General features: G+C 43.4%; 1 protein-coding gene across 1 annotated transcript; it reads right to left on the bottom strand.

Annotated features, from left to right (window-relative positions):
* Positions 1–12,729: 12,729 nt before the first annotated feature.
* On the bottom strand, positions 12,730–26,991 carry LOC133449256 (uncharacterized). Its single transcript, XM_061728388.1, has 5 exons — positions 26,813–26,991; positions 21,812–22,204; positions 16,516–16,799; positions 16,299–16,426; positions 12,730–13,111 (listed from the first exon to the last, which is right to left on the bottom strand). Exons 1-5 carry the CDS (start codon positions 26,955–26,957, stop codon positions 12,940–12,942), a joined length of 1,122 nt encoding a protein of 373 aa, XP_061584372.1. The 5' UTR covers positions 26,958–26,991; the 3' UTR covers positions 12,730–12,939.
* Positions 26,992–27,270: the final 279 nt, after the last annotated feature.

The following is a 27,270-nucleotide window of genomic DNA, read 5'->3' on the forward strand; positions in this document are numbered from 1 at the left end:
TGGAAATGGGGGATGGTAGTTTTACAGGTGGGATGATTTTGACCGTTTTTATTTCAGGGATGCCATTCCGCCTCATCCCGCCTCAACTCGAGTAGCTACTGTAGGCTAATGGTCCTTTTAAAAGAGTTAAAAGCAATCCTGTAAGCTCTAGTTTTCATATTATGAAGCTCAAGAATGACAATGAGATATTTAGGTAGAAACAACCTTTCATTAATTGTATTTGGCCTTCAATCAATTTTTGGCAGGTAAAAAGACCCATTTTCAGGGGAGACATCAGATTCTGGCAGGCAATCACAACACCGGGACTCCTGTTCTGGTTAAAAGTGTAGTACTACACTTGGTCGCAAAATCACCAGACCTCTCGCTAGCATATTAAAATGTTCACTCAATGCAAAGCGTATTATCAGAGACGTTTTAATTGTCCTCATCAGATTCAGTATTCTAACTAACTACAATCTAGCCAGCGCGATGACGAGCCGACACAAACGTCATGTTTTTCATTTGGCTACCGTATATTATAAAATGCAAGTTGCGTACATGACCTGCTTCTCAAACAGATCAAACAAAACCATGAAACTTGTGGTTAGCAGAAACAAACCAATTCGGAGCGAAGGAATATATTCACCTTCACCTCCAGTGATCCAGCCGAGAAATGATGTGAGACTCTTGTAAAACAATTCCCGGTGTTTGTGCAGACTTTTGTCCAGCCGGAGGGATTAGATGACAAAGCGCTGCCATAAAATCATGAGATGTGAACGCGCTCATCGCCTTTTTGGCGGGCTAACCAAACAGAAGCCGAAACTCGCGCCATTTATTTATTATGGCAGATCATAACTAAACCAAAGCTGACCCAAAACCCTAATCCTTTGCCAAAAAGAGGCCAGATATATACCACAAAAAAGCCAAAATGATTTGATATCTGGCTAGTTTCTGATGAGCCTCTTTGTTTTTTATACTTAGTACTTTGCCAAGCTACATTCCTTGGGAGAATACACCACTTTATACCAATTCAGGTTAGCTGTGGCAGCTGCTGCTGGATGTTTAGTCAATGACGTGACACCTATATTTTCTGAAAAACGGATTTTCTTTTTTTCAATTCAAAAAAGGTTTAAATGGATGAAAAAATACCATATATATGACCGACCTGTCCCACATATGGACCCACTTGAATTTTACAAAAATACTAGTTATTTGGGATTTTGTTGTCGTTTTAAGCATCAAAATGTCATGTGGTGCGACCATCCGACCAGGACTCTTGTTTTGAAAACTTTTTTGAAATCAATCTAAATGTTTCTAAATCAATCTTCTGCCCTATCTGGAATGATTTCCCAAGTGTCTTGTAGTCCTGTGTAAGATTGCAACACATTTGTATTTATATTTCCATCATAATATACAAACAAAGTTTGACTGATGCCCATTTTATGAAATATCATGTGGGGCGACCATTAAAAAAAACAACAATTTTTGTATAATACTGAAAAAAAAGATGTCAAGATGTTAAGGAAATTAATTTATTTTAATATGAATCATGGTTGCACCACATGACTTTTTTTTAAGGCTAGTGCCAATTCATCTAGACAAAAAATGATTTTTGTCAAAATTTATGTGTACACAACATTTTTAATGTTTGAACTACTGCAATAGATATTCTTTTTTTTATTATTTTAAAATTGACCTGTTGAAAATCCTTATTCGTCATTGACCCTTATATATTCTAAAGTGAAACATTTTAACATGGGAGACAATGCAGATGGACTCTCTTTTGCCCCCTCTAGCGGCCAGCTGAGGAACTACAACGAATCTTAGTTCTGCAAACGGTTCAACCCGAAAATTGGATGACGTGCGCTCGCTAACGGTTGCTAGGCAACGGTTAGTTACGTTCTGAATAAATAAACGTCACCGTTTGTGCTTTGATGTGTCAAAGCGTTTGGAGATTATGTGCAACACAGTCGAGTTTAAAACTTAGCAGTTGGTATTTCTGACCGAATATCAAGCATAATCACAAAAGCCTTTCTGGAAAAACATCCCAGCTATTATTGCTAAAAAAATTATCTGAAGTAACTTTGGATTTCCTTCCAAGTCTTCTCCTGCGACAACCATCACCAGGTTTTTCCTTACATACGCCATGGAGGGAATAGCAGCAGAAGAGTTATTGATCCTCATCAGGGACACAGTCAAACCTGAGCTGCCAGTCTTTTTGAACGCAGTTATTGCACACGACTGGCCTTGGTTGGCCCCCGATAATTGTGATGATCCCAGTGAAAACAAGCTGGAAGAGCTTAAGCTGAACCTGACGGGATTCATTACTGCAGCTATTTTGGAGAAAGTAGCAGACAAGTGCGACGTAACTAACAAAGACATCCAGGACGTCAGAAAACAGCTCCACTCTGAGGTCCCTGACATTATAACACAGCTGATCTTCAGCCATGTGCAGGAGACATTTAAATCTCCCGTTAAGTGTTATCAGGACCTGGAAGCTCTCATCGTAGACCAGTTCACTGACTCTTACAGTTTTGATGATACCATCCAACAGTCATCTGGCACGATAATAGACTTCATAATGATACTGTTGGGACTTAAAGCGTCCTGCAGTGAAGAAGCTGACGTCCCTCCTTCAACAGAGGACACTGATGAAGCTGCTGAAGTCGTCACTTGCAAGGGAGAACAACAGGAAAAAGTGATGAAAAACACCTGGACTGATCCTTCTCCCACAATGTTTTCTGACGTGCCGTCAGTCAATCCTGAGATGTCTGCACCTGAGGAGCACGGGCCAACAGCTGAGGAAGAACCTGTATCCCCACCGACTGCACTCAAAGAAGGTGTTGTAGATGAGGAGGATTCAGAAATCACTGTTGAGCAGACAATAAAGGGAATAACGTCGTCAGAGATTGTGGACATCGTCTCAGACGACGTCAGACCGAGACTCCTCAGCTTCTTGAACACGGTCATCACACACAACTGTCCATGGTTGGTCCCCAACAACCATGATGATCGTGGAAAAAGCCTGCTGGAAAAGCTGAAGTGGGACCTGACAGTTTACATCATAGCTGCAGTTTTACAGAAATATCTGATCAGATTTGCCTTATCAACGGAGAGGATCGAAGCCGTCACACAAGAGCTCCGGCCAGAGATCTCAGGCATCATCAGAGACTTAATCATCAAACACGTAGAGGAGAGAGGTTCATCTTCCCCTCACAGTCATCAGAACCGTGCTGCACGTTTGGTCGACCAGATCACTGACCCCAGTTTTTATGATGCAGTTGAACAATCATCTGATGTAATTATACAATTCATACAGATGATATGCAAGCTTCAGCTACAGTCCCGTAAAGCAGCTGTGGACACCAAAGGACCTGCTGGAGCAGTTAAAGAGAGAGCAGGAGAACTGATGAAAAGGATAAAGAACGTCTTCACTAATCCTATTTCTACAGTGTTTCCTAAAACGCCGGCAGTCGTCATAGAGACGTCTGCACCTGAGGTACAAATGACATCTGTGGAAGATGCAGAACCTCATGAATCTGGACCCTCAACTGCACTTGCAGCTTGTGAGGAATCAACATCGCTCTCTCAAGTAGAGCATTTTGCAGCTTGTGAGGAATCAACATTGCTCTCCCAAGTAGAGCATTTTGCAGCTTGTGAGGAATCAACATCGCTCTCTCAAGTAGAGCATTTTGCAGCTTGTGAGGAATCAACATCGCTCTCTCATGTGGAGCATTTTGCAGCTTGCAAAGATTCACCATGGATCACACCTGAGGAAGACTTTGACTTTGAAGAGACGTCCTCAGAGTCCACCCAGTCAGATGACTCAGACACCTTCACATGGGAGGACGAAGAGGAGCTGGACAGTCGCAAAGTTGATGCCAGCTCAGTTGTCGAGGCCCTGATAGAGCGAGCTGTTAAAATAGCACAGCTGCCATGCAGTCCGGAGGATTTTCAAGCCATCCATAACTGGCTTTTGGAGAAAATATGGACTCAAGTTAAAGGAGAAGACTTTGACATCAGCCAAGAAAAGATAAAGAAAATCCACAAGAAGATTTTCAAAGACATCTGTAAGAAATACGGCTGTCCAAAAAAGCTGGTGCTGGATCTACTTTCAGTAGAAGACTTCAGGCTGCTCAACATCACCATCTCCTCCTTCAGAGAGATAATCATCTCCAAGAGACGTAACTCACTGAAAGTGTTGTTCTCGTCCACCTTCTCCGGGCTCCTCAACATCCCAAGAAAGATGTTGAGGACACTGACACAATGTGTGAACCCACACGTTGCACACTGACCTGGAGAGTTAGTGAAACACTCGTCTGCATCAGATGCTGCAGTGGACAATAGGATCCATTACTGTTTGTTTTATTTACATATATATGACAGAAGAGCAGAGGACTCTGGTGAGACCAGCCGTGGGGGGTCTGTGCATTTTTAAGAACAATGCTTGGTGTCCAGACTCATTGCTGAGAGACAGACTGCACCTCCCCAGATGCCAAGACAGACTTGAGATGTCCTCCATCAAGGCCGAACACGGCTGCAAGGTCTGCAAGGCCACTTCGGTGGATGACCTGGTCAACCACTACAACGCGGCTCTATCCAGCAGCCTGGACTCTCTGGCCCCCCTCAAATACCGGTCTGTCTCCTATGTCCGCCCTGCCCCCTGGTTCACCTCTGACCTCCGTATCTTGAAGACCACCTGTCGCCGGTTGGACCAGCTGCAAAAAAAAAACTGGCCTGGCTGTCCACCGGCTGGCTTTTGAAGAGCATGTGAGTTCATATAAGGACGAACTTGCCAGAACCAAGGTGAGGTATTACTCCACCCTCATTGGTGCTCAACAGAATCACCCCAGGACATTGTTCTCCACCATCAATCGCCTGCTCCGACCCACTGCTGCCCCCCCCACCACCGATGAACCTGATCGCTGCTCCAAGTTTTTGGAGTTCTTCGGGGCTAAGGTGGACACCATTCACCAGCAACTCCACACACCTGACCCTCCCTCCCCCGGCGGGTCCGGCCCACTAAGTGGAGTGCTCCTGGAGCTTCCCCCCCCCCCCCCCACTGTTCTCTCTCTTCTTTCTCCCCAGTCACCACTGCACTGGTTACCAAACTGGTCACCAAAGCCTGCCTACCTACCCTCTGTCCTGTCATCACTGACATAATCAACTCCTCCATAGTCTCTGGTACAGTTGCCCCCCAGTCTTCAAATCGCCTCCATCACTCCCATTCTGAAGAAGCCTGGTCTGGACCCTGAAGACCTCAACAACTTCCGGCCGATCTCCAACCTTCCTTTCCTCAGTAAGATCCTGGAAAGAGCAGTGGCGGCCCAGCTCCACCAGCATCTGTCCAACCATGAGCTCTATGAACCCGTCCAGTCAGCTTACAGAACCCACCACAGTACTGAGACCGCCATGATCAAAATCACAAACGACCATGGGCACGGTGGTACAGCTGTTAGTGCAGCCGTCTCACAGCAAGAAGGTCCTGGGGGCCTATGGGGGTGTTACCTCATGGCTGTGGGGGGGGAGGGGTGGCTGGGGGGGGCTCGGGCGGGGGATTGTGGCTAGGGCGTCTCCGGGTCTCCCGGGGAGGGCTGGGCTGTGGATGTGGGGGTCCCGCTCGGAGGGCCCGGCCCTGCCTGGGTGGGGGGTGGCTGTCTGCGCTGGGGGGGCATTGCTGCCTCGGTGCTCCGTCGCTGGGCGGGGGCCGCATGCCCCTGCGTCTGTGGGGACTCCGTGACCTTTGGGGTGTCCGCCGGGGGGGGGTGGGGCCGGGTCCGGGGATCGGGCCTCCCCTGGCCGGGGGGTGCACGGGCGGGCGCGGCGTGGCACCATTCCCAGGTGTCTATGTCTTGTTGTCAGTATGAATGAGGGGATGTTGGACCGGTTCCCCCTCCGTCTGGGGGCTCCGGCGGCGCCGGGGGCGCCCGTGGAGGTACGGCGGGGCCCTGGCCCGGCTCGGAGGGCCGGCCCCCGTCCACTGGATGGCCGGTGGGGGAGCGCGGGTGTCTTACCAGGGCCGGCTTTTCTGGTCCTGCTTCCTGGCTTCGGCCTCTTCTCCCCCTCCTTCCCCCCCTTACACGATTCATACGCACATAGGCGAAGGGCGGGGGGTCCGGGTCGTGGGGGGCATTGTCCCACGTGGCCCGGCACTCCCCGCCTCACGGTTTTAACAGCACTGTAGACACTGCACATTCAACACTTAATAAATACATTTGACAAGGACATTTAGTTCGGGACGGGGGGGTCGGTGTCAAATTGATACCTTGTCCTCCCCCTCCCTGTTTTTATGGATTTAATCACATGCACTCAACACCTGGGGCAGGAGGGGGTCCCACATCACCCGCACTCCCTCGCCGGCCTGGGATAGGTGGGTCGTGATGCCCGGGCCTGGCGGGGCTCGCCGTGCAGCCTGGGGTGCCTTCTGGCGGTGCTGGACCCCCCCGGGGAGGGGGAAACTGTGCGTGATTGTGCGTCTGTGTCGGTGAGAATGCGGTGTGGAAGGATCCTGCCATGGAGGATTTGGGCCTCCATTGGCAGGACAACAAAATTTAATAATTTATTAATATTATGTCATACAAAGATGGTTATTAATATTATTATTATATTACTATTATTATTATTATTATTATTATTATTATTATTATTATTATTATTATTATTATTGTGATAGTATATTATATTATTATTAGTATAGATATCGGATAGGTGAATGGATGAATGAATGGGATGCCTGGGTCTGGGTCCCTCCGTTGTCGGGCCTGCACGGGTGTCGCCTTGTTGGGGGGTTCCCTCTCTCCGGGCCCGTCTCCGGTACCCCCCGCTGCCTCCGCGGCGGGGCGCCCCTCTGGTCTTGGAGGGCCACTTTCGTGGGGGCGGGTGCACCTGCCCGCGTCGGCGGCCGGGCGGCTCTGTCTCTCCGGGCAGGCTGGCCCCCTGCCGGGTGGGGGTCATGTCCGGCCCGGACCAGGTGGCCGGGGATTGTCTGGGTCACGGTCCGCCGCCGCGGGATCCCTGGCTGCTTCTTTTTTTTTCTTTTTTCTTTTTGTCCATTGTTCCCATAGTTTCTTGTGCAGGCCCCCCTTTTTTTTTCTTTTGTGCATGTTTGCAGGCCAGAGGTTCAGGAACTGCGTGCTGGCCTGCGGTCCCGGTCCCCACCCCCCCCCGCCTCTGGTCATCCCGCTGCTGCTTCCACCTGCCTGCTGTGCTGCTGACGTCCCTGACCCCCAGTCTGGCCCTCGGCAGGAGGGTCCCCCCTTATGAGCCTGGTCCTGCTCAAGGTTTCTTCCCTCCTAAAGGGGAGTTTTTCCTTGCCACTGTTTGGCTTAAGGTTTTTCTCCCACTAGGGGAGTTTTTACCTGCCATTGTTTATGTAATAATTGCTCGGGGGTTTATGTTCATGTTCTGGGTCTCTGGAAAGATCCTAGAGACAACTTTTGTTGTATTAGATGCTACACAAATAAAATTGAATTGAATTAAATTGAATTGTTTACCTCTTTCTTTGAGGGGAAAAGCTAAATCAGAAAATCCAGGTCACACAAAAGAGCTAAAGTATTTCACTGCTGGTTAAGTTGAGGCTTCAATTTGTGTTTAAGGTGTATTAAAACAATGCTGCTACCAACAGTCTTACTGGATTAGATGATGACGATGTGTCTCTCACCGAAAAAGTCATATGTATCCATTAAATGTGGCAGAGTAAAATTGTTGGGGTTTTGCATGAAAGTTAGACTTTAATAACAAAATACTGCAGGTGAAGGTGATCGGACTGCAGGGGTTTTGACTGCTTTTCTTTGCTCACCTTAAAAGTAAGAACTTGAAAACGAATTGTGTCTAAAGTTATATGACTGAAAAGATGAAACCGGGATCCTCTGTGAAAAACTGAGTTGTTGTGTACTCCACCTGACAAGTTCAAAAGAGATCTGCATGCATTTTAAAGTGAATAATGACGAGGAGGCTTAGTGATTAGCACTGTTGTCTCACAGCAAGAAGGTTTCTGGTTCAACTCCCTGCAGGAGTCTTTCAGTGTGGCGTTGGAATGATCTCTGTACTTGTGTAGGATTTCGCCAGACACTCTGGTCTTCTTCCTGCAGTTCAAAAACATGCATGTCAGGTTAATTGATTATTCTAAATGTAATAAGAGGAATGACTGTCAAGACATGCTGCTTGGTTGATGCTCGTGTCTCCAATTCTACTGTGGCGATCCCTCCATCAAGGGAGAGGCATAGTTGAAATGGGCAGAGCTGGGTAGAGTAGCCAAAAATTGTACTCAAGTAAAAGTACTGTTACTCCAGAATAATATGACTCAAGTAGAAGTAAAAAGTAATCATCCAAATCATTACTTGAGTAAAAGTAAAAAAGTACTTGATGAAAAAACTACTCAAGTACTGAGTAACTGTTGAGTAACGTCTGATTAATTTTTTTTAACACAACCATTCAAACAGACAAAAGTACAAAATAATCATCTTCAGGTAAATTAAATCAATAAAATAAATTAAAATGAATAAAAAATAAAAAAGCTTAAATTAAAATAATCTTAAAGTAAATTCAAGTACTTTAATAAATAATAGAATAAATAAAATAATAACAGAATAAAAAAATAAATTAAGCACAAGTAGCACAAAATTTCAAGCCTTTGTACTTTTCTTTTTTAACCAGGCAGAACTAGAACAAGCCCATGAACTCATAGAAACGGTGTGTGTGTTTGAGTCTGTGTAAATGTGACAAAACATGCAAAAACAAACATTTTTCCCAAAGAATCACTCAGTGATGTCATGAGATTGACGCGTACGCGGATAAAAGGGATAAAAGAAAAGTAACAGCTCAACGTAGCCTAATGTAGCGGAGTAAGAGTAACAGTTTCTTCTTCACAAATCTACTCAAGTAAAAGTAAAAAGTATAATGATTCAAAACTACTCCTAAAAGTACAACATTACCCAAAAAAACTTACTCAAGTAAATGTAACGGAGTAAATGTAACTCGTTACTACCCACCTCTGGAAATGGGATTACTTCAGTGAGTTTGTTTGTTCAGATGTGTCCCTGCATCTTGTTTGAGATGTACGGGTCCAACAGATCTGTATGATTCTGAATTGGAGTAAGCAGCAAAAGATGGATATTGATGAATGTTTGGTGCCTCTAAAACACTGCACAAATTTGGACACTAGATGTCACTGGTAACTAACTTATCAGGTTGCTTTGAAGCCTTGATGACAGTGGAGGGATTTGAACCCACGCCTCTTCCGAGACTGGAGCCTAATTCCAGCACCTTGGACCGCTCGGCCACACTACCACCGACTGTTGTAGGAAAACTGACTAGTTTTCACTTCATTTAAGTTTTACTTGTACGCACCAATTCACTACAGTCATGTCAAGCCACCATCCACTCATCCATTCATTAACTTCCACTTCTATTGGATCAGTACTTAAACATGTATTGAAAAATATGCAAGTATTAGATGCAAAAGCAGTGTTTTGTTTTGTTAGAGGCTTAAATCAGCAATTCCTTTTCACAAAGCTCTGTTGCTCCCAGTGCTCTGATCACATTACATTTAGGAGACACTTTGATCCAAATTAATTTACAACGGAAGAAAACAATCAACCCACAGTAAACATGTGGTATAGATTATTAACCATTTTTCTGCAAACACAAATTTAATTCTGACTTCAAACTTCATGAAAAGTATCTCTCAAGGCTTCCTGCAACAGTCAGGATTTGCTCTTGTTAACAATGTTCTCTTTAACACCGGTTAAGTATTCAATGTACACTGGTGTTCAGCTTCATTAGGGAGAGGAGACAGAAAGAAACTTGGGGTATGTTGAACAAATGCTACTTTTGAGCAGGTTTTCTTCACGGAGTCGGTAACAGACTCCAACCCTGAATTCCAATCTCCACCCTAAACCCTCAAGCCCTGAACCCTCACAGACTTTAGTGACGTCAGCTGGAAGTGATCAAGTGTGAGAGGGTGTGAGGTCAGATCAAAATGGTAGAAATAAGAATGGGACAGCACTTAGCAGAAACCGGAAACACGTCAGATCAAAATGTTACATATTATTATAAGTTTGGGAATGATCATCCTACGGATGTTTGAAAACAAAGTGGTAGCCTATATAAAGGAGCATAAAATTCAACAAAGAACACAATTTAAACATGCGCACAGCACATGTATTTCCTTGTTAATGTAGAGTCTTTCTTTCAATCTACCCATACCAGCGCATCCAGTATGCCAGGCTCAATCGCCGAGTAATTTCATTTTTGTAAGAGCGTGTAAACTGCTGTTATGACCAACTAATATTACTTTCCATTTTGAGCATGTTGTCATTTCATTTTTGTAAGAGACAGTATAAATTGATGGTAACCTAAGCTAAATATTTCAGTTATATTATTACTATTTACTGCAACGTTTTTGTTCAACTTGCTGAAATTGTTTAAATTTTGTGGTCATAAATAAATGAATAACCAAATTACTGCCTGACTTGTTTGTGTTGGATCTAAAACTGTCTTGCTAGTATTTACATGTATGCATTTCTGTTAACATAGGGAATCTTAATTCAAACACTGTACTCAGATTAAAGAAAAGCAAGTCTTGTTTATTCAACACCAGGTCAACTGAGGATTTGTCTAATATAAAATGAAAACAAAAGAAATTGAACCTCAAATTATGAATAAAAAAATGATGAAGAAAACTACATTTTGTCCATCATCTTCCCAAAAATGTCAATTAACTTAGATAACTGGTCGTCCCTCTTCTATTCCCTCTCCTCCTCCTTTTCATCCAGCATCCGGATGATAGCCGGTTTTAGTTAGGACGCGTGCTTTAAACAAATTCAAAAGCTCAGACATAGGATCCAGGTAGGATATGCCAATCCATTTATTTGATATGCAGCAGCACTCAAAACGAACATAAATCACGGGAACGCGCAAGATTTAGGGGTTAGGGATGAAAACGAGGGGTAGTGGGAGTATTGGGACAGGGCCTATGAAAGTTTTATATTTGTTTTAAAAAGATACTTTTAATTTTTATGGAGGGCTGCAACTCTGGCGAGTCGGGAGTTTTTGTACATACAGATGTAAAGTGAAGAGGCCCATGTACTGTATGACGGTTGTACAAGTATTTTGCTATTAAAGCAGACGTCTTACTAAATGCAGAGATGATTGAACTCTTTGTGAGGTCGGAACATTTAACAAGTTTAAGCAGGAAGATGAATTTGACACAACTGACGTTTGAAAACGTGTCTGACGGCCAGTACTTGAGTTCAGGGGGGATGAGGGGGGATGGCATCCCCCCCTGAAATAAAAACGGTCAAAATCATCCCCCCTGTAAAACTGCCATCCCCACTTTCCATCCCTTATGTCATTTCATCAATGAATGTGGTTTTACTGCTATTTCAACATTTAGAGTCATCACCAGAAAAATAACTTATTGGACAATTTTCACCTGTTTCAAGTAAATTTTCACTTAAAATAAGTAGGAAAATCTGCCAGTGGGACAAGATTTATCTTCTTATTACAAGCAAAAAAAATCTTGTTCCATTGGCAGATATTTCTACTTATTTTAAGTGAAAATCTACTTGAAACAGGTGAAAATTGTTTTTTCCAGTGATGAGTCTTGTTTTAGGTGTAATGAGATTTTTTTACTAAAATGAGACATTTTAACTAGAAATAAGACAAATATTCTTGTTAAGATTTTGCGTTTTTGCAGTGATCCATTTTACTTATCCTGTGAAGGACAGAGTCATATTGATAAGTTCAGAAAACTTTTTTATTTTTGTGTTTTGATGTATTTGATGTAAGCCCAGTGGATATTTAAAGCTTACAGAAGGCTGCATTTAACTGCTGCTATGTCATTCCTGCAGTATTTCTGTAATCATCACAAATTATCGTCCCCATATGACAAAATCCACCATCCCCCCTGATTTTGTTTTTTACAACCGTAAAGAGGCCAGATATACCACAAAAAAGCCAAAATGATTTGCTATCTGGGTAGTTTCTGATGAGCCACTTTATTTGCCACTTTGTTTTTTTTTAGTACTTTGCCAAGCTAAGCTAAGTATTTTGCTATTAAAGCAGATGTCTTACTAAATGCAGAGATGATTGAACTCTTTTTGAGGTCGGAACATTTAACAAACAAATGTTTTTGTTCAGGAGTTTCAGCAGGAAGATGAATTTGACACAACAGACGTTTGAAAACGTGTCGGACGGTTATAAACCAAGTTTTAGTCTCTTTAAATTATTATCACACTCAGAAAAATGTATTGTCGTGATGAAATCGAAATCGTGATTTTATTTAAATTTTTAAAATCGTAATATGATATTTTTGCCATATCGCCCGACGTCACTCCAGGAGGAACCAGGACTCACTGCACCGGCGCAGAGTTCACCCAGACCCAACGACAGTCGGGGGTCGTCCAGTCGTGCTTCAGACCCGTGAAGCTGGTGGAAGGTTTACACTCTTATATTACTTATATTTTGTGCGTTTGGATCGGATTTGAAGACGGAATCTGGAGGGGGAGGAGTCACGGCTGTGGGGCGGAGCTTCTCATCTGCAGTATCTGTGATCCACGTGGCGCTGGGACTTTGCTTTGTTTATATCTTTACCTTCGACGAGGATTTGTTAAACAGCTGTAATTTTATGTTTTTCAGATTTATTTTTTACACACAACTTCACCTGCCCTGGTTGTTTTCATTTTCTACTTTCAATAAAACAAAAAGATTCAAATGATGCATTTAAAGTTAACATTCACACAGTAGGAGTTTTAGGGAAAAATCTCTTTATTGTCTTTTTTCTTAATAATGCAGCAAGTTATAAAAACACGTTTAGAGAAATACACTTTAAAGCCAAAGCCTGTGGAATTTGTGGCAGAGTAATCACACTTTACATAATGAAATGTTAGAACATAATTCATGTGTAATTATTGATTAGATATGGATTGTGGTGATTGATTAATGGTTCTTCTGTTTCCTTCACATCACTTGTTTCCGGTCCTTTTTCATCTTGGAGAGCTTCTTGGTCTTCCTCTCGTCGCCCAGTTGACGAGCTCGCGACTTTATCTGCTGCTCGTAAACGTCCTCCAGTAGCGCGTTTCCTCGGGAGTAGCTGATGTGGGACCAGCTGAGCACGGAGCCTCGCGACGGCCTGGAAACACAAACCGGCGCTTTAGCTTAGATATGAAGCTCTTCCACCTCAGTAAAAGAAGAGGGTGACTTTAGAGGAGAAGAAAAGACAAACTGGAAGAGGACAAGGAGACGGATATAGGTGGTTCTGCCTTCAGCAACGGGGCAACACCGTCCGGCCCAACCTGGAGTCTTTCTGGGCCGAGCTGAGGTCCAGACCCAAGGCGAGGCCAAAGGGAGGCCATGGAAAAGTTAGGCCAAATCAAGGTCAAGGTGAAGCTTTGGCAAAGCAAAGCAATACTAAGTCAAGATGAAGGGAGGCAAAGCAACGCCAAGCCAGGTCAAGGTCAAGGTGAGGCTAAGGCAAAGCAAGACTAAGGGCCAATCCCAATACACCCCCTACTTTCTACCACTAGCCCTAAAAATGAAGCCACAGGCGTAGGGCCCTTGTAATCTTCCCTAGGGATTGGGACACCACTTGCTACGTCACTGCGTGGTTTACGTTCGGGTACATAAGCGACTGCGTAGTTACGTTTGCACATACGTCTCACCGTATCAGGAAGCCCAGAGATAAAAGCTGTTTTAATTTCCGCTGTAGTGCTGTTAATATGCCACTTTATTAAGTTTTAATATTTTTTCAGGTGTAAAAGTAACCGTTAAGATCCCCAACCTGAGCTCAGTTTATCCAAATAACGCCTGTTAAGAAATTTCATCCGACGCTTTCGGGATGAGAACAGCCTGCCGGCTCGGGAGCTGATTTATGAGTTTATCGAGTTAAATCGACGCAGAGCCTACGGCGTAGGGTACGGCGTACGGCACGCGTCGTTGCGTAACCTACGCCGTAGGCTCTTCTGTAACGCGGAACCGTAAATCAGCCTTTATTCTGGCGAGGTTTGAAAAAGACTTTGCAACAACGAGCAAACGAGTGATTATGTACGTTCACTGAGTGAATATTATGAAAGTAAAATATATATTTCTCGCTAGAAATGTAATCAAAATGCATTTTTATGCAGAAACTAACTCAAAATATAGATTTTATTCACTAAAAAATAAGAAATGTCCGCCATGTTTTTTTTTTTGATTCAGTCCGCAAATGACGACGAAAAGCATTCTGGGAATTTTTTCTGGCCCTAGTTCAGCTAGGGTGCGTCCGAAAACCCTTGCTCCGTAGGGACAGATTCATAGCCACTACTCTCGTTTTCCGCACTCCCCCTAGATGAAAAGAGGAATTGGGACACCACTACCCTCACGGGAACGTGCAAAATTTAGGGGTAGGGCTGAAAAGTAGGGGTAGTGGGGGGATTGGGACAGGGCCTTAGGCCACGTCAAGGCAAGGCCAAAGTTAGGCCATGGAAAAGTGATGCGAGGCTAAGGCAAAGCAAAACCAGGGCAAATCAAGGCAGGGCCGAGGCGAAACAAGGCCAATGCAAAGTGAGATGATGCCAAGGTAAAGTGAGGCAAGGCCAAATCAAGGTCAAGGTGAGGCAAAGGCAAAGGCAAATCAAGGCCAAGGCAAATCGAGGCAGAGACCTGTCTCAGAGAGTATGAGCTGAGGCGAGACTAAGGCATTGGAAAAGTGAGGTGAGGCAAGGCCAAGTCTAGGCAAGGCTAAAGTAGGGCTGAGGCAAAGCAGGTTTGTTTGTAAGGCACATTTTCTACACAAAGGCAACTCAAAGTCAGCTTTAAAAGCAGATTCAAGATCAAACAGTTTATTCCCTCTGTTCGCAGCATCGTAGCTAAATGCTTTTTCACCCGTCTGGTTCATAACTTGCGGCTCGACCAGCCGACTTCCTCCAGAAGTCCTCAGAGCCTAAAGAGCCCCGGTCTGTAATCTACAAGATCAGAAATGTATTTCCAAGCAATCTGTTTTTGATAACATCTGGGGCCCATTTAAAAACTTTCTTTCGAATAAAGACTTGTCTGGTTTGGTGGAAACACCTGGGGATGATCCATAAGTATCTCTGTAGCTTCAAAAAGGTTTACTGTCTTGTGTTGAGTGATTGTTGTCTATTTTATGTGCAGTGCAAACTTGTATGAAAAGTGTATGATTGGTTTTGTTTCTACTCTCCCCATTTTTTTATTTTTTATTTTATTTTATTAACTATTTTATTTTTATATATTTCACTTACTCAAGCAATGTATAATTATTTAATTACGTATTAAAATTCCTGTCTTTCATTAGTGATTTTTTATTTATTTTTTATACGGTTTGGGGCAGATGTTTTGAGTCCCATAGGTCAGTGGTCCTCAACCTTTTTTCAGTGATGTACCCCCTGTGAAATATTTTTTCAGCCAAGTACCCTCTAACCAGCGCAAAGCACTTTTGGTTGTAAAAAAAAGACCTAAAACAGAGCACTGTGCCATCAGTAACTGATTTATTAAACATAAAAATATTGCTGCTATGCTTCAACCAGGACTCCATCGTTGGTCCAAGTGATTGACAGGTGAAGCCAGGTGATTGACAGGTTAGGTGGAACCATCCTGGTGTGGGGGAGACTCTGCGGTTTTAGGATAATAAGTTGAATAGCCTACTCCTGAAGATAGAATTAATTTAATGAATTTAGACGTATATTTTCCTCAATTATTTATGAAATATTTATTTTTAAAGGATTTTTGCATGGATGCTACTTTTTAAATATATGTGTATTTTAAAATCTCACGTACCGGAGTGCCTTCACGTACCCCCAGGGGTACGCGTACCCCCATTTGAGAACCACTGGTATAGGTTATACAGTATGTATGTACTATTATGTTTTGAAATAAATAAATATATCGTTGGAAAGAAATGTATTTCCGCCCTGTATTGTGATTGATTTGTAAACTGACAACATTTTAAAGTTTATTCTGGCAGAAGAGCCGTTCAGTAGTGCAGTCTCCTGGAGACGAAGGCCGAGACATCTCTGATATTTGTTTGAGGTTGCTGAAGCTAAGGTCTAACATTTCTAACCCGGGTTCTTGTCTGGAGCCTCTGGACTTTTATTCTTTCTATTTCGTTACCAAATATAATTATTTCTGTATAACTTTTAAAAAAATTAAAAAAAACCTACATCAAGCTGGTATCTGTGAGCTCCATGTGACCCCATCAAATCAGTTGTTGCCAGGCAACAAAAACAAGAACTCAAAGCATTGCTGGAGTTCTGTTTCCGACTTTCCAGCTGCTTATGTGTCATTTGTTACGTTAACTTATTAAAGGTGTCAAATGCGTTTACCCGTAGGAGCCTCTGCTCATGAAGTAGAGCACCTCCTTGTAGCGGAGGGGATAATCCCACACCTGGACGTCCGTCAGCTGCCCGTCGAAGCCTGAGAAGTTGATCTCAGGTTCACCTGACCACACATACTGAACACACACACACACACGGCAGATGTTGGAGACAATAACGACTAGAAACCTTTATAAGGAACGTGATCATTTCACCCTAATCTCACCCGGTTTGGCAGCAGCTTCCTGATACTCATGTTGGAGTCAGCAAACATCTGGGCCACACTCTTCACGGAGTCAACGGTGAGGCAGATGTTGTTCCACATGTTCTGCCTGAGTTCTGGCCACAGCCTGATGGCAGGCCGCAGGTACACGGAGTTGCCGTACGAAAGCTCAAACCTGCCGCCTGCATCGAGCCTCAGCTCCAGAGGAGGGTAGCCGGATGGACTCAGCGTGAAGAGGCCGTTCATCTGAATGTTGTCGGTGATGAACCGGAAACACACAGAGACGCCTGCAGGGACAACAAAACCGTCAGAAAGAGGTGTAATGGAACCACAACGGGACAAAAAATGTCCAAAAAATAACAAAACACAAGAAAAGAAAAAAGAAGAGAATAAAGCTGCAAGCAGCGATGAACGGGCCCTCGCACCCTTCTGCACATTCAGGCTGCAGTGGAAGCTTGTATGACTTCATGTAGATTCTTCAGGCCTGGACATTTAGCGGATGAAACCACCCACGACTCTCTATATCAAACCATTCAAAAGTTATGGCAGAAAGTAGGAACTATCAAATATGGACCAATCAGATGAAGGGGCGGGGCTAATTCATGCCATTGAAGGTCAAGTACTCAATACCGAGTCCGATGGCACCACCCACGAGTCTTTATGTCAAACCATTCAAAAGTTATGGCAGAAAGTAGGAACTATCAAATATGGACGAACCAGATGAAGGCAGGTCGCGCTTTTCGGGCATTTAGCGTCGCCACGGTAACGCTTTTGAAAGAGAAAAGTAAGGCGCGTCGTCGCAGGATAGAGACGCACATTTTGATGTATAACACACCTGGATGCACATTACGGTTCGGGCATTATTAACTGCCGAAGGAATGGCATAAATTGCGCAGAAATTACGCGATTAATTCAAAATGTTCAAAATGGCCGACTTCCTGTTCGGTTTCGGCCATGGCGCCAAGAGACTTTTCTTTAAGTTGCGACATGATACAGATGTGTAGCGATTTTCGTGCATGTACGTCAAACCGTATTGTGGGGCTTGAGGCACAAAGTTTTTTCTGTCTGAACCAATCACATGAAGGGGGGGCACGCTTTTTAGCGTCTAGCGTCGCCACGGTAACGCTTTTGAAAGAGAAAAGTAATGCGCGTTGTAGCAGGATGGAGACGCACATTTTGAGGTATAATACACCTGGGTGCACGTTACTGTTCGGGCCGTATTAACTGCCGAAGGATGGCATAAGTTTCGCCAAAATTACACGATTAATACAAAATGGCAGACTTCCTGTTGGGTTTTGGCCATGGCGCCAAGAGACTTTTCTTTAAGTTGTGACATGATACAGGTGTGTACCGATTTTTGTGCATGTACGTCAAACCGTATCGTTGGGCTTGAGGCACAAAGTTTTCTAGGGGGCGCTGTTGAGCCATTTTGCCACGCCCATTAATACAAACCATTAAATATCACATTTTTCGCCAGGCCTGGCTTGCGTGCAAAATTGGGTGACTTTTGGGGCACGTTTAGGGGGGCAAAAAGGCCCTCCTTTCATCAGAAAAATAAAAAGAAAGAAAGAAGAAGAAAGGAAATTCCTACAGATACAATAGGGCCTTCACACTGTAAGTGCTCAGGCCCTAAAAAAAGAAAAACACGTAAACCTGCAAAAAAAACTCTAAAGATGCACATAATAAGATGCATAAAAAGATAAAAAGGTTCATAAATTACCCTAAATAGACATGGAAATCCACAAAAATTAATATTAACCACAAAAAAACTAATAAATACAACATAAACACATAAAAACATTAAATAATCACATGGATAAAAAAGGGAACAGAGATGCAGAATATCCAGAAACAAAACCTATATCAAAGTGATCCAAAAAAAAGTTATTAACCCTTTAATGCCTGACATATGAAATTATACAGTAAATCATTTATTTATGGGTCAATGACGAACAAGGATTTTCAACAGGTTAATTTTAAATTAATAAAAAAAAGAATATCTATTGCAGTAGTTCAAACATTAAGAATGTTGTGTACACATAAATTCATAGAAAATTTTTAAATTAAGTGATTTCAGAGTTTTTTGTCAAGATGAATTGGCACTAGCCTTAAAAAAACTCATGTGGTCCCCGATTATTGGCTTCGTTACCTAGTGGGGGCGGGGGGGGTGGTGATCTCGTAGCCCTTGGGGTTGGGGGTCGGCTTGGGGGGTCTGGGGCGCGGGCCTCCGGTGGCCCCTGGGGGGCGGTGGGGGGGGGCCGCGGGGCCCTGTCCCTGGCCGGTGGGGGCCTTGGGGGCCTGTGGGGGGGGTTGCCTCATGGCGATGGGGGGGGTGGCTGGGGGGGCTCGGGCGGGGGGCTGTGGCTTGGGCGTCTCCGGGTCTCCCGGGGGGGGCTGGGCCGTGGACGTGGGGATCCCACTCGGTGGGCCCGGCCCTGCCTGGGTGGGGGGTGGCTGTCTGCGCTGGGGTGGCATTGCTGCCTTGGTCCTCCGTCGCTGGGCGGGGGCCAAGTGCCCCTGCGGATGTGGGGACTCCGTGACCCTTGGGGTGTCCGCCGGGGTGGCCTCGGGGGGGGGTGGGGCCGGGTCCGGGGATCGGGCCTCCCCTGACCGGGGGGTGCATGGGCGGGCGCGGCGGCAGGGTGGCACCATTCCCAGGTGTCTATGTCTTATGTTGTCAGTATGAATGGGAGGATGTTGGACCGTTTCCCCCTCCGTCTGGGGGCTCCGGCGGCGCCGGGGGCGCCCGTGGAGGTACGGTGGGGCCCTGGCCCGGCTCGGAGGGCCGGCCCCCGTCTACTGGATGGCCGGTGGGGGGACGCGGGTGTCTTACCAGGACCGGCTTTGCTGGTCCTGCTTCCTGGCTTCGGCCTCCGCTCCCCCTCCTTCCCCCCCTACATGATTCATACGCACATAGGCGAAGGGCGGGGGGTCCGAGTCGTGGGGGGCATTGTCCCGCGTGGCCCGGCACTCCCCGCCTCACGGTTTTAACAGCAAAATAGACACTGCACATTCAACACTTAATAAATACATTTGACAAGGACACGTAGTTCGGGAGGGGGGGGTCGGCGTCAAATCGATACTTGGCCCTCCCCCCTCCCTGTTTTTATGGCATTAATCACATGCACTCAACACCAGGGGCGGGAGGGGGTCCCACATCACCCGCGCTCCCTCACCGGCCTGGGATAGGTGGGTCGGGTTACCTGGGCCTGGCGGGGCTCGCCGTGCAGCCTGGGGCGCCTTCTGGCGGTGCTGGACCCCCCCGGGGAGGGGGAAACGGTGCGTGATTGTGTGTCTGTGTCGGTGAGAATGCGGTATGGAAGGGTCCTGCCATGGAGGATTCGGGCCTCCATTGGCAGGACATCAAAACTTAATAATTTATCATTATTATATTATACAAAGATGGTTATTATTATTATTATTATTATTAGTATTATTATTATGTATAGTATATCATATTATTATTAGTATAGATATCGGATAGGTGAATGGATGAATGAATGGGATGCCTTGGTCTGGGGCCCTCCGTTGTCGGGCCTGCACGGGTGTCGCCTTGTTGGGGGGTTCCCTCTCTCCGGGCCCGTCTCCGGTCCCCCCCGCTGCCTCTGCGGCGGGGCGCCCCTCTGGTCTTGGAGGGCCACTTCGTGGGGGGCGGGTGCGCCTGCCCGCGTCGGCGGCCGGGGCGGCTCTGTCTCGCCCTCTCACCTGCCGGGTGGGGGTCGTTGGCCTGAAGGGTGAGGGCCTCCTGGCCGCGTGTCCGGCCCGGACCGGGTGGCCGGGGATTGCCTGGGGCGCAGTCCGCCGCTGCGGGATCCCTGGCTGCTTCTTTCCGCGCCGTGGGGGCCCCCCCTCGCAGGCGGTGGGTTGCCTCCCTCCTACTTCTCCCCTCTGTGGGGTTGCCGGTGGCCTGGGTTCCGGGCTCTTCCGTGTCGGCCTCTGGTCTCGCGGGTGGCGGGGTTGCTCCCCCCCTCCCCCACTATAGATACACTTCAGGTAGAGCTTTGTTTGGTTTATTACACACACACACACACACACACACACTCTCCAGTTTTTGGGTTTAGGTAGCGGTAGCGCTAGCTTAGCTCAGACTGCAATCAGATCTCAAGATTTAGGTCGATTGCTGTTATTGTTTTGGTTGGCTCCGTGCCGGTTTCGTGCTTTGTTTTGTGTTTTTTTTGTTGCAGATTTCTAGTGCTTGACGTGTGTTTCCGTGTGTCCCTGCTTCCTGGATTGGCAGTGGATGTCGTCACCGCCCCCCCCCCAAAAAAAAAAAAAAAAAAAAATCACTGGGTTTGTATGTGTATATTTATGTATGTGTACGCATATGTATGCGTATATATATGTATATATATTAAATATAGTAATAATGCACATATATATACTTTTGGTTTCTACCGTCATGGTATCAATCATTAATATGTGTGCAGACAAGGGAGAAAAAAAATGTTTTGTCAACCATGACTCATATTAAAATAAATTAATTTCCTTAACATCTTGACATCTTTTTTTTTTTTTACAAGTTTTCAGTATTATACAAAAATGGTTGTTTTTTTAATGGTCGCGCCAAATGATATTTCATAAAATGGACGTCAGTGAAACTTTGTTTGTATATTATGATGGAAATATAAATACAAATGTGTTGCAATCTTACACAGGACTACAAGACACTTCGGATATCATGCCAGATAGGGCAGAAGATTGATTTAAATACATTTAGAGTGATTTAAAAAAAAAAACAGACATCCTTCCTCGTCTTTCAGCTCACGCCAGCGAGTGAACGCCGGGCCAATGTTTATTCTTGTCCGGGCATTTAGCTTGTTACTCTCCCGCTTTCTTTTTTTCGCCTTCTCCGTTAAAACTTTTATTTTCTTCGGATTTTTTGCTGGCCATGATAACAGCTCTGCATTTAGCTCAACACCAACCTGAGCTCTGCGCTCCACGTCCCGCCCAGCTTTCGTCTTGACTACGAATCGGGAAGGAGGGGGGAGTGACGTATGCCGTAAAGCGGTCAAAGCCGTAAAAATGTGTAGTTTTTTAGTGTGGCAGGGTTCCTACCATGCTCCTCAAAGTTACATAGTGCCAGTGAAGGCGATACAGACCCCTCAGACCATGACAGAGGTTCATTAAACCTGTTGGAAGTTGATGTACCATCACAATGACTGTGGAAATATGATATTTGATTATGATTGTTAGGTGGAAAAGTTACATAGTGCGGCTTAAAACCTTTTTTGAATTGAAAAAAGGTCTGTTTTTCAGAAATTATAGGCGTCACCTCATTGACCCTTATGCAAGTTCTCACCTCTAGTGGGCAGAGCTGTGGTCCAGGGAGGGTAGGATCTGGTCCAGGGTCGGTGTGTTTGGGTACTGGGGGGGTAGGATCTGGTTACGGGTTCCTGGGTTTGGGTGGTGGTGGGGTAGGATCTGGTCCAGGGTCGGTGTGTTTGGGTGCTGGGGGGGTAGGATCTGGTTACGGGTTCCTGGGTTTGGGTGGTGGTGGGGTAGGATCTGGTCCAGGGTTCGGTGGTTCTGGTTCTGGGCCTGGTGGTGGACGTGTAGTAGCGGGTGGTGTCTGTCCTGACTTGACCCGACGTAGTTAACCAGGGAGGACGGAAGTACGGCGCGAAGAAGGTTATTCCTCCGTGATAAATAGACAAGGTGAACATCTTCCCATCTAAGTTTACTCCAGAACTTCCTGGATGGAGAAACACAAAAAGATACAAACGTGAAGTGGGAAGAGATTAAGATCCTGTTTTTGCACCTTCGGAAGATGTTTATGTGCACATTTACATGATTTACATGCAAACTGTGTTGCATGTGCAAGACTCTAACAGACCCAGGTTGATTAGTGGACGACCTCTGTTTGATTTAAAGTTTAAAAGACGGAGACCGCTCCAGTTTCTGATGTCTTTGATACAATATTTTAAGATTTGAGTAGAGAACCGACATCTCTACTAAAATCAAAAGGTGAATCTTGAGAGGTGGGACTGATCTGAACTATTGGCTGTGTTTATATCAGAACTGGCGGGACGTGAGCGCCCTCTAGTGGCCAGCGGTGTCTATGATTTATTTTCTTCTTTTTTCTTTTTACATGTATATACAGGACTGTCTCAGAAAAGTAGAATATTGTGATTTTCTGTAATGCAATTACAAAAACAAAAATGTCATACATTCTGGATTCATTACAAATCAACTGAAATATTGCAAGCCTTTTATTATTTTAATATTGCTGATCATGGCTTACAGCTTCAGAAAACTCAAATATCCTATCTAAAAAAAAAATAGTATTCTGGGAACCTTAATCTTAAGATGTAAGCCATGATAAGCAATATTAAAATAATAAAAGGCTTGCAATATTTCAGTTGATTTGTAATGAATCCAGAATGTATGACATTTTAGTTTTTTTTTAATTGCATTACAGAAAATAAAGAACTTTATCACAATATTCTAATTTTCTTAGACAGTCCTGTATATATATATATATATATATATATATATATATATATATATATATATATATATATATATATATATATATATATACGCCCTGTTATAAATTATTAAGCAGACTTGGGGAAAACTGTCTTTTTTGTCAATGCTGAAGATTGTTTTATGTTGTGATGTCTGCTGCAATAAAATAACAACTTCAAAAAACAATTCATATTTGCAACATAAAGGCCTCCTGTGTAAACTCTATAAAGCCCTAGGTTACTTTTATATACACCATACAGAAAAATGTGAACATTTTACACTATTGATAATCTTGTTTTTCCACTCTAAAGCGAGATATAGTTAGATATGCTTGAAAAACACAGAACTGATAGTTATATATTTATGCGCAGTGACGACATCAAATTAAACTATTCCCTACAATAGTCCTGATTTAATCAAGGATCTAAAACTAAATGTCCTAGAAGACAGGAAGCTTTTTATTTTATCTTATTTTTATTTTATTTATAGCTTTTTTATTTGACGGGAGAAGGCCTTTAAAAAATTGAAGAAAAGCAAACCAGTATTTTTATTTTCTTGAGTGGCCTGAGAGCTATGGAACGCTGAAACAGTCAAAATTAAATAAATAGTTAATTAAATCATTAAATAAATGTACAATTAAATCAATAAAATTGGAAATACATAAATATGTAATTTATTCAATATACAATTAAATAATTAAATATATATCCAATTAAATATATTCACCATTTAATTATTTAATGATACATTTCATTATTTAATTGTATATTAAATAAATTATATATTTATGTATTTCCAATTTTATTTATTTCATTGTATATTTATTCAATTATTTAATTATTCATTTATTTAATTTTGACTGTTTCAGCGTTCCATAGAGAGGATATTTGTCCATCAAATGTTATCATTTATACAGGGTTCCCACTCTTTCTCTGAAATTATTTTCCAGGACCTTTCCAAGATATTTTATATTTGAACTGTTAAAGTTTCCCCCCACTTACTTTCTATTGTCAGACAATAAAACACGTGTGAAACACTGGATAAAGCGCAGCTTGAAGATCACCTGTTTTATGGTTCCGCGTTAAATCGACGCAGAACCTACGCCGTAGGGTACGGCGTAGCCAAGCCGTAAGGTACGCGGTACGGTGCACGTCGCCGCGTACCCTACGCCGTAAGCTCTGCGTTGGTTAACGCGGAACCATAAATCAGCCTTTAAACTGTAGTTTTGGAGCTCCGCCCTGAGCAGAGGAGGAGATCTGATTGGCTGGTGGAGTCACGTGGGGCGCAGCCTGAATGTTGCCCATATCAGGTCACAACAGATGAAGATAAACTTTTAACAAATGTTATTATTGTTTTAAGTGACCGGTGTGCAGTTTGTGTTAACTTTAATCCTGATTCGGGCCGGGGTGACCTTTCACTCGCGAAATAAGACCAGCCCTCATTCTTACTTATGGTAAAATCCATAGATATATATTAAGGCTTTATATACAGTATATCTATGGTCAAATCAGCCGCTCCTAAATTTTCATGTGCGCTCCTATTTCAGCCTTTACGGCAAATGAATGAATGCGGCTCAGAAACAGAAAGATATGAAGTACTGAGTTTGAGATAATGCAGTTTATTTTTATTTTTATTTTTACTTTTCTTTTTTTTACTTCAGGTTCTGTGTTGCAGAGACTATAAAAATGAATTCTTCCATAATTTCACCTAATACCTCACAAAACCCTCTACAGACACACTCAATTTCAACAAATTAACTGTGGAAAAATTGAAATATTAAGATCTAAACTTCAAACACTAGGTCAGTTGCCTTTTTTGCTTCAGGTTCTGTTTTGCAGAGACTTTAAAATTTTATTCTCCCATAATTTCACCCAATACTAAGATCTTAACTTCAAACACTTTACTTTTCTACCAAGGTCAGTCGCCTGAAAAACAGAACCTAAAGTGAAAAAGGCAACTTGTCGAAAAGTAAAATGTTTGAAGTCTACACCTGGCCATCTTAATATTTCAATTTTTCCACAGTTAAATTGTTTGAAATTCACTGTGCTTGTTGTGATTCTAGTTGTTAAGAGGGTTTTGTGAGGCATTAGGTGAAATTATGGAAGAATTAATTTTTATAGTCTGCAACACTGAACCTGAAGTAAAAAAAAAAAGAAAAGTGTTTCATCCCTTTCTTTCACAGTAAGAGTGTGTAAATATTACGGTGGAAGTGTGGGTGTAATCAAGGTAATGAAAGAAATATGAAAAAAAAATACAGTACCTCATATCTTTCTTTTTTTATATAGAATGCAATATGTATTTGTCACAAAGTCAAAGTTTTATGTTGGCACAGGCAGCAGTGGAGTTACAATAAAAATAAATAGCTATTTTAATCCTGTGACAAGACTCAAAAATGTCATTTCACTTAAGTGATAGTGTGGGTAGGTTTTACCAAAGACAAACCAGGGTAATTTAAATTTTATGTGTGGTCAAAAAAGTAATCATTAAGTCTGAATAATCAAGTACTGATACACTGTCAATAGATGCAGTCCAAATGTAGGAACATTCATTGAAATAATATTTATACATTTATGACAATATAGGCCGGTGTTAGGAGAAGAGTCCCTCAATTCTCTCCCTTTGCATCTATTGGCAGTAGTTTGTGCAACATCTGTAGTTGACTTGAATGGACAAAATGCCTGGACTAAAAAATCCCTTTTAACCCTCTTTGTACACACAAAAACGTAAAGATATCTTGGTGGTGAAATGACATTTTTGAGTCTCATCTGAGGCCCAAAATGTAGTTTGAGTAACAGTCATCCACAAAATCCTTACTTGGAATATCACATAAAATGTTATCACCAATAGTTTTTGCAAACTTAGACACCAGCATATACTTATTCACAGTTATTCTTGTATTTTTCAAACCCACCTAAAGACTTACATTCTTGGAAAAACCTCTAGAAGTTACTGTCCCAAGCAGAGGTGTCAAGTAACAAAGTACAAATACTTCATTACCTTACTTAAGTAGAAATTTTGGTTATCTATACTTCACTGGAGTAATTATTTATCAGACGACTTTTTACTTTTACTCCTTACATTTTCACACAATTATCTGTACTTTTTACTCCTTACATTTTAAAAACAGCCTCGTTACTCTATTTCATTTCGGCCTTTAAATAAAAACTATCCAGTTAAATTGCTCCATCCGGATAGAGTGAATTTGGTTGTGGTTGTTTCAGATGTTCTTGTCCAGTTTTGTTCTTACATCCGTTCCCTCAGATTCCTGCAACTAAACTTGGATGTACATTCCAATAAAGGTTAGGATAAATGATAACATGCCTCTGAAGTTTGACTTTTTGCACCATTACAATACTTATAGGGAACTAGTCATCATATCTGCTGCTCTCTGAAACACATGTTAATGCTCAATAATACACATATATGGTTCTTTAATATATTTGCATTATACTAAGATGCATTCATGTTCAATGGCTTTTGTCCTTAATGGATTTTTTCCCCCTTACATTACTTTTACTTTTATACTTTAAGTAGTTTTGAAACCAGTACTTTTATACTTTTACTTGAGTAAAAAACTTGAGTTGATACTTCAACTTCTACAGGAGTATTTTTAAACTCTAGTATCTATACTTCTACCTGAGTAATGGATGTGAATACTGAAGACACCTCTGGTCCCAAGACGTACCTCATATCTTTCTGTTTCTGAGCCGCATTCCTTCATTTTCCGTAAAGACTGAAATAGGAGCGCAGATGAAATGTAGGAGCGGCTGATTTGACCACCAAGTAGGAATGACGGCTGGCTTGACCGCAGAGGAATACGCGAGAATCTCACCTGTGGTCCACGCAGCCTCAGCAGCAGCAGACCTGGCAGGTCGGTGGCCAGGTGAGGCATCCGTGACCACCGACATGAAAACACAGACGACCGACATGAAAACACAGACGACCAGGACCAGCTTCATCCTCATCCTCTTCCTCATCCTCCGTCTCTCGGACTGAGCGAGTCTGCGGGGGCGCGCCTGTGTGGGTTCACTGCACATGCTTTATGGTTCCGCGTTAAATCGACGCAGAGCCTACGCCGTAGAGTACGCGGCGACGCTCACCGTACGGTGTGCGTCGCCGCGTACCCTACGGCGTAGGCTCTGCGTTGGTGTAACGCGGAACCATAAATCAGCCTTCAGTTTCTGTTTCCCAGCAGCCGCGTTGAGTTTCTGTTTGTCCATCAGCAAATAATTAACTTGTTTAACCCTTGTGCGGTCTTCCGGTCAAGGAGGGAGGAAGAGAAGAAGGGAG

Source organism: Cololabis saira, chromosome 8 (genome assembly GCF_033807715.1).
Source record: "Cololabis saira isolate AMF1-May2022 chromosome 8, fColSai1.1, whole genome shotgun sequence".
In the NCBI taxonomy this organism is placed as follows: domain Eukaryota; kingdom Metazoa; phylum Chordata; class Actinopteri; order Beloniformes; family Belonidae; genus Cololabis; species Cololabis saira.